The 15,978-nt window shown below is 43.0% G+C and overlaps 1 protein-coding gene across 2 annotated transcripts; it reads right to left on the bottom strand.

Moving 5' to 3' along the window:
- Positions 1-1,127: 1,127 nt before the first annotated feature.
- ZBTB1 (zinc finger and BTB domain containing 1) lies at positions 1,128-15,751 on the bottom strand. 2 transcript variants are annotated; one of them, XM_067554929.1, is made up of 2 exons: positions 15,616-15,751; positions 1,128-3,622 (listed from the first exon to the last, which is right to left on the bottom strand). In XM_067554929.1, exon 2 carries the CDS (start codon positions 3,600-3,602, stop codon positions 1,467-1,469), a length of 2,136 nt encoding a protein of 711 aa, XP_067411030.1. In that variant the 5' UTR covers positions 3,603-3,622; positions 15,616-15,751; the 3' UTR covers positions 1,128-1,466. The 2 variants fall into 2 exon arrangements, with proteins under 2 accessions (XP_067411030.1, XP_067411029.1); XM_067554928.1 differs by lacking the exon at positions 15,616-15,751 and adding an exon at positions 14,861-15,056.
- Between the last annotated feature and the right edge of the window lie 227 nt (positions 15,752-15,978).

Genomic DNA, 15,978 nt, shown 5'->3' with positions numbered 1-15,978 from the left:
GTAGTTGTATAGAATTTTTAGGTAATACACTGAACTTTATCCATTGATGTATATATTCTGACATTCTGTTTTATGAGCTATAAATTAATCACAGTCTTTGAAAAACAGCAAGGTTTCAAAACTTAGCCCTGGCAGTTATACTCTAGCTATAGCGCTGGACTGGAACTCAAGAGATCTAGGTTCTATTCCCAGCTCTGCCACTGGCCTACTAGGTGACCTTTGGCAAGTCACTTCCCCGCTCCATACCTCAGTTTCCCCATCAGTGAAATGATACTGACTTCCTTTGTGAAGCACTTAGAAATCTGCTGATGAAAAGTGCTATAGAAGAGGTAGGCATTGTTACTGTTTTTTGAAATGCTGTTTGTTCACCACTGCTTATCATAGATTTCATCATTAACAATCATGTAGTTAGTATTCGTTTATATAGCTGGTGTCTAAGATTCAAGCCCAGTCCAATAGTTGTACTTTCAAAGGCCTAGTTGCCTCAGCTGACACACAATGGTTTTTTTACTGCCTTAAAATAAAACAGATAAGCTGTATATGTTAGCGCTGCACTAGACTCAGAGAGATCTGTCTATGAGAACATTCTAAAAGGGCATAAACACCACTGCTGCATTTATTAAGAGATCTCAGCAGTCCCTTCATACTCAACATTCAGCTATCTTTGTAATAATCAGTTTATAAATACTCAGGTACCGATAGAAAACTGAAGGGAAACCATACTGCAACAGAAGTGCCTGTTTCAATTCTGCTAGAATATCAAGTGTGGAAAATGGCTGTTCAGATGGGAATTTTCTCTGTATAGTCTTAATTCTCTATTTCTTCCTTTGTCCGTATCATTGATTGATACCATACAAGGTTTAACTTAACCCACCCAAGCTGACCAGCATTCCTGGGGAAGTGAATCTCAACAAAGATGCTGATCATCTGAATACTAGGACAGCAAGCGCTGGGCTGACTGTAGAAACACAAAGCAAAGAATTATTCCTTGGCATCTGTTTTCGTTTTTTAAATTAATTCTGATATTAGGAATGATTATGCTCCTGCATATTAATTGCTACATGATCTAACATTTCACATGAAGAAACAACACGTGGAAATACTGAAGCACTCATCTGACGGACATGGAACTAAGAACTGTTTAATAGAAGTCAGTGAAGGGGTAACATTTGTGCTTTTAATCTACAGTTTAAAAATAATGACTTATATCATATCTACTTAGTAAAACAAAATTAAAAACAGAAATTGCTAGTAGGCAACAGTGAAACTGTAATAATTAAACACTTGATGCTTTAAAAAGATATATACTTAATGACCCTAAAACAAAGACACCTATGATTAAAAGGGTCTTTAAACAAAAGACTCATTTTCAACAATTAATTCAATTGTTGTCTGCTATATTATATGCCTTGCTTTGGTGTTCCCTCTGCTGTCAATTTAATGCTTGTTTTACAGTATGTTTATGCTTATGTTCTTTTCAAATGCTTGGCATTATAGTGAGATCTCATATCTTTTCTCAAATTAAATTTTGCTCCACATACTCCACATGTATACAGATGAACATCCATGTGCTGCTCCAGTTGTTCGTTATTTGGGAATATCTGAAAGCAGACCTGGCATATAGTCTCTCCAGCTGATAAATGAGATATCATATGCCGTACATGGTCATGTTTTCTGAAGTTTCCTTGATCACAAATGGAACAGACATACCTGGCCATGCCTTTGTGCATATCATTGTGGAGCCGCAGCTGGCGTTCTCTTAAAAACTGCTTCCCACATGTCTGACAAACAAATTGTTTTTCCTTGGTATGAACAGTATAATGTTCCCGTAAGTGACAACGCTGATAAAATCCTTTCCCACAAAGATTGCAGAAATGCTTGCGTCTGTGATCTCTTTCATTCTCTTCCATAATGGTATTCTTAAATAAATCTTGCTCTAGGCAGTTTGACATATGTTCAACCACTAGAGTTTCAGTTTCAAAACGCTGACCACAATTAGGACATCGGAAAGGACAGGAAGAATGCTTATATAACTGTTTGTTTGGAAGACTGTTCATTTGGAAATGACTGTCCCTGAAGTCCTCCAACATCTCTACAAACATCATATCCCTTATTTCAGACTGTTCCTCAGGATTCTCCTCTAAGTCCATTTTTTCCTCAGCATTCCTTATACCATTCATTGTCAGATCCTGGGGTTCTCCACAGGTCTCTGCATGATCCTGTAACTGTCTACCTTTGACCAGTATTTGGCCACATTTGCCACAAGCACATATATTTTCTATGTGTTTAGATAAATAATGAGAGGATAAATCTTCCTCTGTAATTGTTAGTCCACACAGTTCACAGGGAGCATTCTCCACATCTTCCTGCACTGGAGGGACTTTCCTGTTAAGATGCCTTGAGTTTTTTAAACACTTTCTTTCATTCTTACCCTTAGACAACTGGGGTTTTAGAGTTTTTCTAGCATGTCTCTTTTCATTGACTCCTTCTGCAACATAATATCTGTAAAGAGGCTCTTCCTGTTCATCATCTAATTCATCATTGTCAGTAGATTCATTGCAGTCTTTATCTGTCACTTTAATAATGTTAAAGTCTTTCAGTTCATCTGTGGGGTTGTCCTCTGGTTCCATCTTGATGATAATCCTTTTCCTCTCAGTCGCTCTACTTCCTTCTTCACCTGATGTCTCAGATGCAACTATACTACTTTTTCTGCTTGTTATGTTTGACATTGGAGATGAAGAGTCATCAGCTGCTTGACTCATATCCCCTTTATAATTCTCAGTTTGTGCAGGTAATATTTTAGAAGAAGAGTCTTTTTCACTAAAATCAATTTTTTCAATACCATAAAACCTGGTATTTTGGTATGAATGCCTATTAGTGCATGTTAACACATGCTCATCAAGTAACTTTTCACAGCTAAAACTAAACCCACAGCTGTCACAGGTAAAGCTTCTTCCAAAGCGGCGTGAATGTGACACACGATCTTTCACATTAGAGAATTTGGACATGGTGCTTTTTTTGCAAACATCAAACAGTTGTTCCGGAAAACTGCCAAGCTGCAAAGCTTCTTCATCAGGTTCTTTGTTATGGGATGTGTTTACAGTTGAACTTGGAGGCTCCATACCCCATCTATTTACTTCACTGCCATTTCTAGCAAGTGTGTCTTCATACATTCTCACTCCAAATATCATTTTACTATTCTGGGTACTAGAAGCAGAAGATGAGCATTTTAAATTAGAGGAGTCTGTATCTTGTATATCTTCTAAACATTCAGGCACATTGTATAACTGTAGATAGTTCATTGCCACTTTAAATTGCTCAAAGTTGGTAGGGGCAGTCATAATTTTTCCTAAATACATAAACTGTAAAATGAGATCAAAGCATTCAGCACTAATCTTCATGTTGCTGAGATTCAGCTGGGCTGTGGTGTGTTGGTGGTTCATAAAAAACATCCTAAAATAAGAGCTGCAGGCAGCTAGGACCGCTTTGTGTGCTTGAAAGTAAATATCATCAATAGCAATGCAGCAGTCACAGAGAAAACCCCACTCCCTTTGGTTGTTTAGCTGCTGAAGGACATAGGTGCTGTGGCTGGTTCTTGCCATCTTGTATTTCGATTACAGCCCTGTGTTTTTAAAAAAAAAAAAAAGAAAAGAAAAAACAATATTTAGTTATATTATGAGCACAGAAAGTAAGAGAGAGCTCATTTTAATTCAAAAGACAATTGTCAAGAACTGCAATTTGGGACCAAAATTTTTATATTCTTACTATTTTTATGATCTGACTGGAAAGGAAATCCAGTAAAGTGGTGCCAAGTAAAATACAAATAGCCATTACTCCATTCGCTATATTTGCAAGACCAGTTAACTAACAAACCAGTTGTTTCTCAAACTGGGGGTCCTGACCCAAAAGGGGGCCGCAAGGCAATTGTAGGGGGGGAGGGGCTGTGAGATAACAAAAATTATAGGGTTATCGTACATCTGGGTTTTCCCAGACATGACTTCTTTATTGCTCCTCCAATCTCTGTCTGGGCAGATTTTTGAAATACGAACAAATGTCCATGATTTTCCCTTGCTCATCCTTTTCCCTTGCCTTCAGAGCTGGGTGCCCAGCCAGCTGCCACCGTTCTCCGGCTGCCCAGCTTTGAAGACCGCACCGCCACCAGCAACAGTGCATAAGTAAGGGTGGCATCATATGGTTTCTTAGCTCTGTAGGGATCTGCACTGATGTTGCAAAAGCTATCTCCAGTACCAAGTGTGTGTGTGCATGTGCGTGTGTATGTTGGGGGGGTCATCACAGCCTGATATGTTTTCAAAGGGGGGCCCATCAAAAAAAAAGTCTGAGAATCCTTGTAATAACCTTTACTGCCACACCTATACTGATCTCAACAGTACTGCTGCTAGTACACAAATCAGGAAGTAAACACACACAAAAAAAATGACCAAGATTTTTAAACGTGACTAAGATTTTGGGTGCCCAACTTGAGATACTTTAAAGGGGCCTGATTTTCAAAAAGTGCTGAGCATTCATCCTCTGAAAATCAGGCTCCTTTAGTATGCCTCAAGTTGGACAACTGCGAAATAGGCCGGCTTGGTGATAAGGCCTGCACTGTCATGGAGGAAACATGGGTTTAATTACTATTCATTCCTTCCTTGGGCTATCAGGAGGCTGGGAGCATCATGAAAACAGTATGTGCAATCCTTAAAGAGGAGGAAATGTTTCATCCTGCCCAAAGACATCCACTACAGCCATTTAAAGAGTAGCATTTATGGATCACTAACATCATCCAGGTGTTGGCTAGGGGTTGGATGGCTGCAGAAGGGGGGCTTATTATAAGGGACTTATTATAAGGGGGGCTTACTACATATATGCATATATATTACATATATTACCATGGCACCTCAGAGCTCCAGTCATGGATCAAAACCCCATTGTGCTAGGCGCTGCACAAATAGAGAACAAAAAGACAGCTCCGGTAGAAACGGAGAGAGAGATTCCTGCTGACCGAGTCAGGGACAGGGAAGACTTTCCTCTCCAAGCTGAAAGCTCAGCAGCTAGTGAATACCCTGACACGCTACTGCGATCTGATTAGCAAAGTGACGTCAATTGTAACTTTGTTTTTACATTACACTGAAGAGTAAAAAGTAGTTTTGCACTAATTAATACAGTGTGACACTTTGGTGGCAGCAGATTCAGTTATTTTACTTCCCAAACAGAATCTTTTACCTCATTGAAAAGAAGAGGTACATTCTAAGCAACAACAGAACTGATTATTTCTAAGAATTTAAATAACTTTGGTTGTTTTTGTGAACAAAACAAAAAACCAAACAAAAATAAAAAATAACCCCCTCAAAGATCTTGAATTTTAAAAAGTAATCACAATTTCACATGTCTCTAAATGAGGTGCATTTGACCTGAACTTACTCTGTACACTCAGTCTCATGTGATAACATGTTGAATTACCATTTAAATTCTAAGAACAGTAACTGAAGGTTTACTAATAATTTCAGTTCAAACTACACAGTATGTGTTTAAAATTATGTGGTCATAAAACAGATACTGACATTTCATGTCTGATAAGGCATGAGGACAACTCTGAACCACCATCTGTATCAAAGAAGTCTGTTCAGAATTGCTAAACATCGTCAGCTGGCCTTATTACAACATGCAAAGGGACAAATTCAAATTTGTAATTAAAAAAAAAATCCCACTTGTTCTACTATTTTAAAAGGCATTTTGTAAAGTTTGCTAGATGAAAAAAGTTCTGTAACAGGGTAACCCCGTGGCAAACAGGAGGTTATGCAGCATCTAGGGGGCCTAATGCATGCCCATTGAAACCAGTGCAAATACAGTATTCCCATTGACTTCATAGGCTTTGGAATGAGGGAGAAAAGACGTATTCCTTTAGGTTTCTCTTTTCCTTGGGAGAAGTAGGAATAAAGGACATTGTCTCTTTTGAAAGAGGAACTCTGGGAGATAACCGTCAATAAAACCTCCTAGAATTCTTCAACACTTGAGTTTGGATATGCAGAAGAGAACTGACTGGTAAGACATATTTCCTGAAACCTCTAAAGGAAGTAGCCCAACAGTGGTTTGCCTGATGCTGATAACAGATAAAACGCCCAGATAGTATAGTGATAGGGGACATACAAGTACATACATTAACATTTTACCGTTATTAATAGCACCCTACTAATTCAAATCCATTATTAAAGCACCGTTTTTCTTCCAAGTTCCACACCAATCTGCCCTATATATTTTACGTGTCTGTGTATTTAAAAACAGCACGGCCTGAATATTGGACCTTCAGTGCAGAAATTATTACAGGAACAGCCAGTGACTCTGTTTTCTGTTGCTTATGATTGGCCAAACTTTAACTATTTGGGATGAAATTTTCCATGTGAAGGGTCTGCCTCAAGCTGATATTTTTTGGTGGGGAGGAGGGAGGAGGGGATGTGGAACATCAGGCAAAATGGTTCCATCGTTCCTGACAACGAGGCTAGGGAAAAATACACCATTTTGCCCATGTTAAAAAATGCTGCTGACTTTTTCTTTGAAAAGCTCCCACTACCTTCTTTGGAGCTGAGACTTTACATGTGGCAGGGAGATGGCCTTTGTGTCAGGGATGTACATTTTGCCATCTCATGAAAATCCACCCAAACAGGGGTAACGCGTGGGTCACATGCCGCCGCTCCCCCTCGATTTCCGCCAGGGTTCACACCAGAACCTTTAAATTGTTCCCCGGCCCCCTCCCCCACTATGAACAGTTCCACGTCGCCTCTGCCTGGCAGAAATCCGGGAGGTCTCAGTGCAGCACGGATGGTCTCCGAGGCTGGCTCACAGGGCGCGTCTCCCTACAGCAAAACTCTAATGAATCGGCCATTAGTATATTGTCTTGAAGTAGGCCGCAGATCTTATGAAATGCTCTGGTGGGCCGTGTGTGGCCCGTGGGCTGGCCAGCCCCGCCCTAAGACTCTTCCTGTAATGGCTGCACCAAGCCAGGTGAGGCTGAACATGGGAACCAAACTCCGAGAGCCTGTCTCTCCAGTGCTCCCAGGGACCTCCCTGCTTGCACCCAAAGAGCCTGAGGGAGGAAGCTGCCTGACTGAAATGCAGAAGAGACAAAAGCTGAAGCAGGGAAGGGAAAGGTGCAGATTGGGACAAAGAGGGTGATGAGACTGGGAGCAGAAACTGGGGCTGGCTGAGCAAAGAGGCTGGGAGTGGGAGTCAACAAGGGAAATGCAGGCGGGGGAAAGACAACCAGAAACCAGTTAGTGTGTGGAGATGGGCACCAAGGTTAGACTGGGAACTGTGAGGTGGGGGGAAACTGGGACTAGCAACCAATGGGAGGAAGGGGAGACAGATCTGACAAGGAACTGGGGTTCAGGGGGAGAACTGAGACTGGACGGGGAAAGAGATGGGCAAGGCATCAGGCAGGGTGGATGCAGACCGAGACTGGATGTGGAGCCCAGGAACTGGAACTAGGATGACACTCACGGGATGGAGGGAGAGATAGATCAGACAAGGCGCCAGGAGGGGAGAACTAAGACTGGCTGGGCAAAGAGACTGGGGACAAGAAGTTGAGGTGAAAGGGGGAATAGTTGGGAGGGGAGAAAGGGACTGAAACAGGGAGACAGCAAGGGGGAAAAGACACGCCTGGGATTGGGACAGGCTGGAGGGGACAAGGCAGAATGTGTCACATTTGGAGTGGGAATGGGCAGAAGTATCGGTGCCCACCAGCACACTTCCCTCCAGAGCTTGGAGTGAAGCCCAAGATTCCCGCTGCCAACAGATATCTGGAAGCCATGGGCAAAGTGTGTCTCATCCCCCTCTGGTGCTCATCCACACAGAGGATTACTAAAGGTTCCATCCTTGCTGACGACCCAGAAGGATGTCAATATGATGCTACATGATGGAATTTGTTATTTTCAGTTTGCTTTTTAAAAAACTTATGAAGTTACACATGCAAAAAAAAAAAAAAAAAACTGCAGTAAAAGAACACTAAAGTTGCATAGTCAAGCACTCAAAAGTTAGGAAAGCCCAGAATTAAGGTGCTTGTGCAACCCTTATTCACCTCCCTTGTCCATATGCATTATGATTCAATCTTTAATTACATGATCACAAACTATTTTTCCCACAGGACCCCTGCTTCATTCAGTGCACAGGATGTGGATCTGCTCGGGGGATCAATCAGGGTTGTGTACTGAAATGAAAATGTTATCTGTAGGACTTCTGCTTCATTTGTTGGAAAATGTGTTTTGTAGAGAAAACGAGGCAGGGAATTACATGAAAAAAAAGGAAAGCCCCATGGTTAAAGCAGTTGAATGCTGCCCTGGGAAATTAGATTCTATCCCTGCCTCTGCCACAGAGTTACTTTGTCATGCTAAGCAAGTCATATCAACCAAACTTTTCACAGGTGGTCACTAATTGTGTGTTCCTCCTTCTCTGGGTGTCCAACATAGTATCTGGGGAAAGCGCTGGGCCCTCACAGCTATAACTGAACTCAGTGGGAGCAGGGCCCCCACATGGGGGGGGAAGGGTACACTTTACCGGGGCCCGGTCCAGGCTGCAACCCCCATTACCATGAGGAAAAAAATGTTCATGGCTCATGAGATAGTATGTATGGAATGAGGAATTGTGGTATGTGTGTGGGAGGGGCCCCATGTTTCATGTTTGTACTGGGCCTGAAAAAATTATCCTTGGGCCCTGGGTGGGAGATGTGCTTTGAACATATAAGTGTGGTACAATGCTAAGTGCTCTGAAAAATCAGGTCCTATTCATTTCAAATTGGACACCCAAAATTAGTGAATATTTTAACTCAATCTCTGTCCGCTGCACACCCTCATCTTACTGGGATGTTGTGAAGATGAATTACTGTTTGCGAAGCACTCAGATACTAGAGTGATACATGCCACAGAAAAACCATGAGGAAAATCAGTAATTCTGTCTTCAGTGGGGGGGGGGGGGGTTTCAATGATGTGCAGGAAATAAAGCTCAGGGGCACACACTGAAAATGAGGAGAAAACAAAATATTGAATAGCTGTTCATTAAGTGAACACTGACCACCTTGTGTGGTGAATGAGGCAGAGGTGTGTGGAAAAAATGGTATGTGTTCATATGGTTAAAGATGGTATCTTAATGCACACGCACAAAGAGGATGAATTAAGAATGCACAGGCAACCTTAATTCTGGCATTTCCTAATCTTTGAGTGCTTGATTTGCATCTTAATAATGTTCTTTTAACTTAGTTTTTTGTGTGTAATAGCAATTAAACTGCACTGTCTGAGTTATTGTAGATTACAAAATCACTGGGACAGAGACCATCATCATCTTTGTTTGCAGTGGCAGGCACATTGTCTATAAGTAATAATTTTCTATTTGATAGTCAATAAAAAGACACATTAAAAAGCTACTCTTTGGACTTGTGCACACCACCACTGCTGCAAGTCCCTATAGCATTTTCAAGTTGAAGATAAAGTAGAAATATGTAAAGACATTTCTAGTGTAATGTCTGAACAGGTAATTTCACTGTAATTCTGAATTTACAATCATCACAGTACTCTCATTTTACCTTTGGACTAACTTTTAATTTTGACACTGCCAGACACTATTCAAATCTCATTTTTCTCCCATTAGAATTTTCCCTTTTATTTTTAATTGATGCTTACAGATACAATGTTGTTATGTCAGTATCTACTGTTAATATGGCATATATAAAAACAAGACAAGCTGTACAGCTGTATTAAATATCTGCATGCTTTGGTCAAAAGCTTTCTAACTGAGCAAAGCAGGTATTCAGTATAACTGCACACTTTGCTATAGCAGAGACTTTAAAAAGTTTTTAAACTAAAGATATAAAAAATTCCTAAAACTTTTTTTATTTAAAAATGTAAAGAGAACTTGGCAAAGTTCCTTCTGAAATTTGTATATGTTTTCTAAAAAAAAGTACCACACACTTTAGGATTTAGGAGCCTTTGGGCCTCTAAAATTAGTAGGTGGTTTTCAAAACCCAGCATTTTCACTGCTGAGCAGGCAAAAATGGAAATCTCACATACTTAGCTGCTGGCTGTTTTTCTGTAGAAACCAAGATCAGATGGGACAAAATGAAATAAATGAAAGCTCTGAATTTAGCACTAATGGAAAGTGATATACTGAAAATCCATACAAATCAAGTCTCCTATTTATTCACAAAACAGACTGATATAGCACGGTGACAGTGCAAATTTCCCTACACCACTTCACCACCATGTCTTTACCCTATAAAATATTCTCTCCTCTGTAGAAGTTATCTCTGTGCCCCTTCAGAGTGAAATTTACTTTGGTGTAAAAGGCAAGTGCACTAAAGCAGCGGTTCTCAATTAGGGGTACCCTCAGGGAACACAGAAGTCTTCCAGGAGGTACATCAACTAATCTAGATATTTGCCTAGTCTTACAACAGGCTACATAAAAAGCACTAGTGAAGTCAGTACAAACAAAAATTTCATACAGACAATGACTTGTTTATACTGCTCTATGTAATATTAAGTACAATATTTCTATCCCAATTGATTTATTTTATAATTATATGGTAAACATGAGAAAGTAAGCAATTTTTCATTAACAGCGTGCTGTGACACTTGTATTTTTATGTCTGATGTAAGCAAGTAGTTTTTAAGTGAGGTAAATCTTGGGGTACGTGAGACAAATCAGACTCCTGAAAGGGGTACAGTAGTCTGGAAAGATTGAGAGCCACTGCCTTAGCGACATGTGGGAAATCTACATGTCTGTGAGTTAGCAGGCACACGAGCCGAGCAAGTGGTCACCATAGCCCCTTGCATGCTGTAGAGGGGCCACATGGTACAAAAATCAAGTAGAGGATGTGGAGTAGCCAATATTTCAACTCAGCCTGCAGCAATGATATAGGGGCTGTGTTGCAGCTCTATTACTTGCCCACTGGTTGCCATACAGGTATGAATTCCATCCCCCCACTTCTAGAGATCTACACTATAAGCTCTATTACTTAGGCTATTTGTGGGGATGGTGAATTTCATCCTCAGTCCTGAGCCTGCCAACAGCAATACTAGTTGTAATGTTGTTTTCTATAATGTGGACACTTGTCCATTATGAGCTGTACTAAGATTATCAATTCACTGAAAATAGGCTATGGACAGCCTTTAGATCACAACAGGTTTCAACTGCTACCCAGACTGGAGCTGAACCAATGCAAGAGGTAAAAGACTCTAAAAATCAACAAACTGCCAATCATTTAAGTCTTCAATCCTACACCAGTATTAAGATCTCTTCTGATAATACAGTATCTCTTCCACAAATATGGGAAATAGCCGCTGAAATCTGACAATAACTCAAGACTCTCAGTTGATGTCTGAGAGCATCAAAGATACAGGCATGTTATATATTCACAACATAAGCACAGTGCATTAAAGACAAGGAGTAAAATGGCTGTATACCACAATTGCATGAGTTAAGGACATAAGGTTTGATCTAAAGCCCTGAACATTTGCCACTGACTTCAAAAGGCTTTGGATCAGGTCCACAGAGAGTAAAAGCATAAGGAAAAGCTGACACAGTGGTAAACTGACTTCTCAGCCACAATGGATTTTTGTGGACATTCCTACTTACCGTTACTTAATGGGTAAAATTTACTTTATCCTTGTATAAACATGTTCTGTATTAGGCAATGTATTAACAATAATGATTTTTTTAAATATTAAAGTAAACCAATTAGCAGAAAAAAACCATGAAACCAAATTTAGCACAGAGTAATTTTTAATAAGCCTTTATATTCAGAGTTCTTCCAGTACCCTGACTTATGACCTCAAACTACATGTACAGTAAACTACTCCAGTGGATTCTCCATTTCTTAATTTCTTCCAATCAAGTCTGGCTGCTTTTCTGGAAGACATGCTTTAGTCAAATACAAATTATTGGGCTTAACACAGGAGTAAACGGGTAAAATGTAATGGCCTCTGATATACAGAACGACAGACTAGATGATCAAATGATGTCTTCTGGCCTTAAATTGTATGGATCTATGAGTCTATTAACAGCATATTTTTTCTAATGTAAATAAAGTAGCTAAAATCTGCGTCAAGTGAAATAAGTGTGTTATAGGATATAACAGAGCTAATGTTCAGTATTATTACAGGGCATAAAAATGTTCACATAAAACTGTGAAGAAAAAATATTAGAGGACATGAACAATCACAGGGGGACATTCATCCAGAGGACATAAATGATCTTAATGCAAGTTATTTATCAGCTGTTGTGCCCTCATACTGCATCTGCACTCACAGCCATGCCTACCCACAGAAGTATCTATCAATAGACACCATTTTAAAAATGGACTTGCAGTATTCCCTGTCAACTACTGTGATAAAGCAGAACATGAAACATTTGCCAGAAGACTAAGGGTGAAATCCTTAGTCTATTGAAGTCAATTGGAATTTTGCCATTGACTTCAGTGGGACCAGAATTTCACCCTAAATCTACTGGTCAGTACAAAAAAATGAGCCCTTGTTTTCTCCCAATATAAACGAGAGAAATCCAGAGCAATACTGGTGAAATGCCCAACCTCAACAGCTAAAAGAGAAAGAGTCCTTGAATTCTTTTTGGGATACAGTTCAGGGAGTCCTCTTCTGGGGATTTATTTTTCATATTAGAAGTAAACTAATTTCTGGCTATTAAGGCCTTGTCTACACTAGGCTTAACACTCATAACATTTCCCAGAGTTAGTAACAACAATGGGAGGTCTAGTATAAACAAGGCACCAGCACCTACATTTTAGCTCTGTGTAGTCTAGACCCATTTCTGAACAAGGTCAGATGACATGGTGACTAAAACCCCAGCAGCTGATCTATAACTAGCATTCCCACCATACCTACCCCAAGTGGAACTGTTCCAGCAACAAGAAAAATGGGAAATTTGAGGAAGACAAAGCTAGTGCAGACACAGCTTAAGTGTCTGATAAATTTGAGACCTTACCCCTTTGGGCTACTGAACCAGAAGAGGAGCTTCCCTCTTCCACACCACTCCAGTCTTCCAGTCATAGGGGAAAGGGGTTTCTGATATTCTACCTTCTCCCAGCTTTCTTGGTGTTGCAAGGCACAGGTGTACTTCTCTTCACTATCTGTACCCTACCCTGAGCCTCTTTTGTGGATCTTCCTCCCACACAAATAATTCCAGTGCCTGTCTGTGCTCAGAGCTTTCCCAAAAAGGAGCACAGTGAAACCGATAAGATTGTTTCCTGTTTTGTACCTTCTGACAGGTTTCTGATTAGCAGCTAAAAAACTCTCCAGAGTCTTGTCAATTCACTGTGCCGCTGCTTAGAAAAACTTAGAGCAGTACAGGCACTGCTGCTGTGTGTCAGCAGACTCAGAAAGGCTGGAGTGCAGCTGTTCACATTTGCAAGATTTTATTCACAGCCATATGGCCTAAAATCTTTATTTTGTAATGAAAGCTTAAATTCTAATCCTGCAGAAATTGATGGCTTAAGTCCTCCTCGCTCACCACTGGTGTGTGAATATTTCAAGCCCTATCACGAAGAACACTGAATAAGCTCGTTTAACCACAAGAATGTTTAATGTAATTAATAGACACTAAGGAACATAACACTGTTTCAAACACCAGGAAGTTTTCTATTGTAATCTATTGTAGTACATATTATACAGTACTGTAGTACAACAGGGGAATACTGTAGTAAACTGAACTGATGCAGCTGGTAAATGTCCAGATTTTAAATAGCATCCCATGTATGCTACCCATTTACTGATGCCTACATATCAGTAGGGCACGGGTGCCCATGCATGTGTCAGTTGGTGAATATGAACAAACCTGAGAAACCCAGGTGCAAATTCTGATCCCTAAGCAACTGGAGGGCTTACTTTTGAGTGACACACTATTTCCTCCTTTCCACGCTGCTGCCAAAGTCTTGCACTTCCAGCCCAGAGAATGAAACCCAAATCTCATAGTTGGCAGGGTGGAGTACTCCCTTTAGATCCCAGCTCTGCGTGGTTTTACTAAAGTATTGTGATAACATTTGCATTCAAATTTCACCTCCCCATAATATACCACTGAAGAGAGTACCTGGGGGGGAAAGGGGTTGCTCTTTAAAACAGGATTTAAAAAGTTTGCTCTGTTTAATATTACTTAAAATCTAAATTTAAACAAAACAACCCAGTACCTTTCACTGAGTCCCATTTCTATACCTTCTTAGCTGCCTCTTGTTTTGCAGTGCTAGCCTGTATTCTGATGTGCCCCAGCATGATTGTATATAGCATTTGATTTCTCACCTAATGAGCACATCAACCACTAGCTTGAAAGGACTGTAATCACCATCTGCTTTTTAAAATATTGACTCCATTTTATGGGAAACCATCAACTACTTAACAGGAAAAAAATATGACATTTAACTGGATGTATCATCCAGCTGATGCATCTTGTTGCGCTTTGTCCATCTCTGAATGTACCCTGTGATGACAGTCAGCATTTGTCCATTTCTCTGGACAATGCTGCTGGTGCAGAATTAACTTCCACGAGGATGGAACTGTGGACAGGTTTGGGATCCCATCCCCAACAGCCAAGGCAGCTGACAAGGGAACTGTATAGCCCAATACTCATGGTCACTGCCTCAGAATTCACTTCCATCTGCCAGAGAATAATGGTTTCACCTTCACCCAAGAAAATAGCTCAGACCCATCATTAAACCCCAAGGGACCCGGCCAGATCTGTCTGTGACTGACGCACTTAAGATTCAAAACTCTTTCACAGAGCCGGGAAGGTAGCAATACAGCCCTCAGCAGGGCAGCAGGCTTCAAAATCTTTATGGGCAGGACAACCTAGGCAGGCATGGCAGTGTCCGACAGACCTCAGGTACCGGCCAGAAGCCCAGCGGCACTGGGCACAGCGATTTTTGACCAGTGATGGTTATTGATCTAGAAGTGGCACCCTGTAGATCATTCCCCTCTGCGTCTCGGGCGGCTCCCCCCGGAGCGCTCAGGCAGCGGGGGTTCGTTTCGCGGCCGGTGGCGTCCTTGCTCTTTGAGTTGATTGAGTGGCGGATGTGTGCGGGCCGACAGACGGCCCCGGACAGGGGCCCGGCCACGCGTCGCTCAGGGCTGCAAGGCAGGGAAGGAAGGAAGGAAGGAAGGTCCGCACCCACCCGGCCCCGGCGCGGCGATAGGTGGCTACCGCTGGAAAGCCCCTGGCAGCGCTAGTCCCACCCCCCCGTGCACGGTGCGGGAGGGGGAAGCTCGCCACGCTCATGTGCCATGATGAACAAACAGCCGGGCCGGGGCTGCCCGCCGCAGAGCCCCCGTCACTTCCCACCTCCCGCCGACGGAGGAGCTGCTGCTGCATGCGGGCGCCGAGCCCAGTCCAGCCGCTTCGCGCACGCCGGATCCTCCGCACGCCTGCGGGAGGGAGCCCCTTCTTCGCCCCCGGGCCCCGGCCCCGCGCTCCGCCCGCCCGCGGCTCCCCTGCGCCGCCGCCGCCACGCACCCTCCCCTGGGCGGCCAGCGGGCGCCGCGCCCCGGCCGGGGGCTGCTCCCGCCGCGCGCCCCAGCCCAGCCCAGCGCAGGCCAAGCTCCCCGCCACGCTCGGCGGGGCCCGCACCCCACTTACCGCCGCGCGGGGAGCAGGATCCGGGGACTCCGCGCGGGGCCGAGGCGGCGGCGGCGGCGGCCGAGGAGGTCGGAGCCGCCCGCGCTGCTCCCTGTGCTGCTGCAACAAAGGACTTCCGCCCCGCAGCGCCTGCTCCGCTCTGCTGCCGCTCGGCTGGCTGGGCTCCTCCGCGACCGCACGGAGCCGGACCCCTCCCCCCGGCGGCCGGCGCGGCGCGGCGGTCCCCTCCCGGCCCTGCTGCTGCTGCGGCGGCGGCAGCCGCGGCCAAGGCAGGGCGGGCGGCTCCAGTCCCGCCGGCGTTCCATGGATTCCCAAATGCCACCCGCCCCTGCGCGGGAGGGGCGCCCCCTCCCCGGTGTCCCC

Source organism: Emydura macquarii, unplaced genomic scaffold (genome assembly GCF_026122565.2).
Source record: "Emydura macquarii macquarii isolate MOO-44397 ecotype Brisbane River unplaced genomic scaffold, CSIRO-AGI_Emac_v2 contig_1551, whole genome shotgun sequence".
NCBI classification, from domain to species: Eukaryota; Metazoa; Chordata; order Testudines; family Chelidae; genus Emydura; species Emydura macquarii.
Note: the sequence above shows the minus strand (reverse complement) of the source record. Positions and strands in the feature narration are given on the sequence as shown.

Excerpts from the sequence above, each read along its gene's own strand:
- ZBTB1 (XM_067554929.1), bottom strand. The coding sequence starts at position 3,602 with ATGGCAAGAACCAGCCACAGCACCTATGTCCTTCAGCAGCTAAACAAC.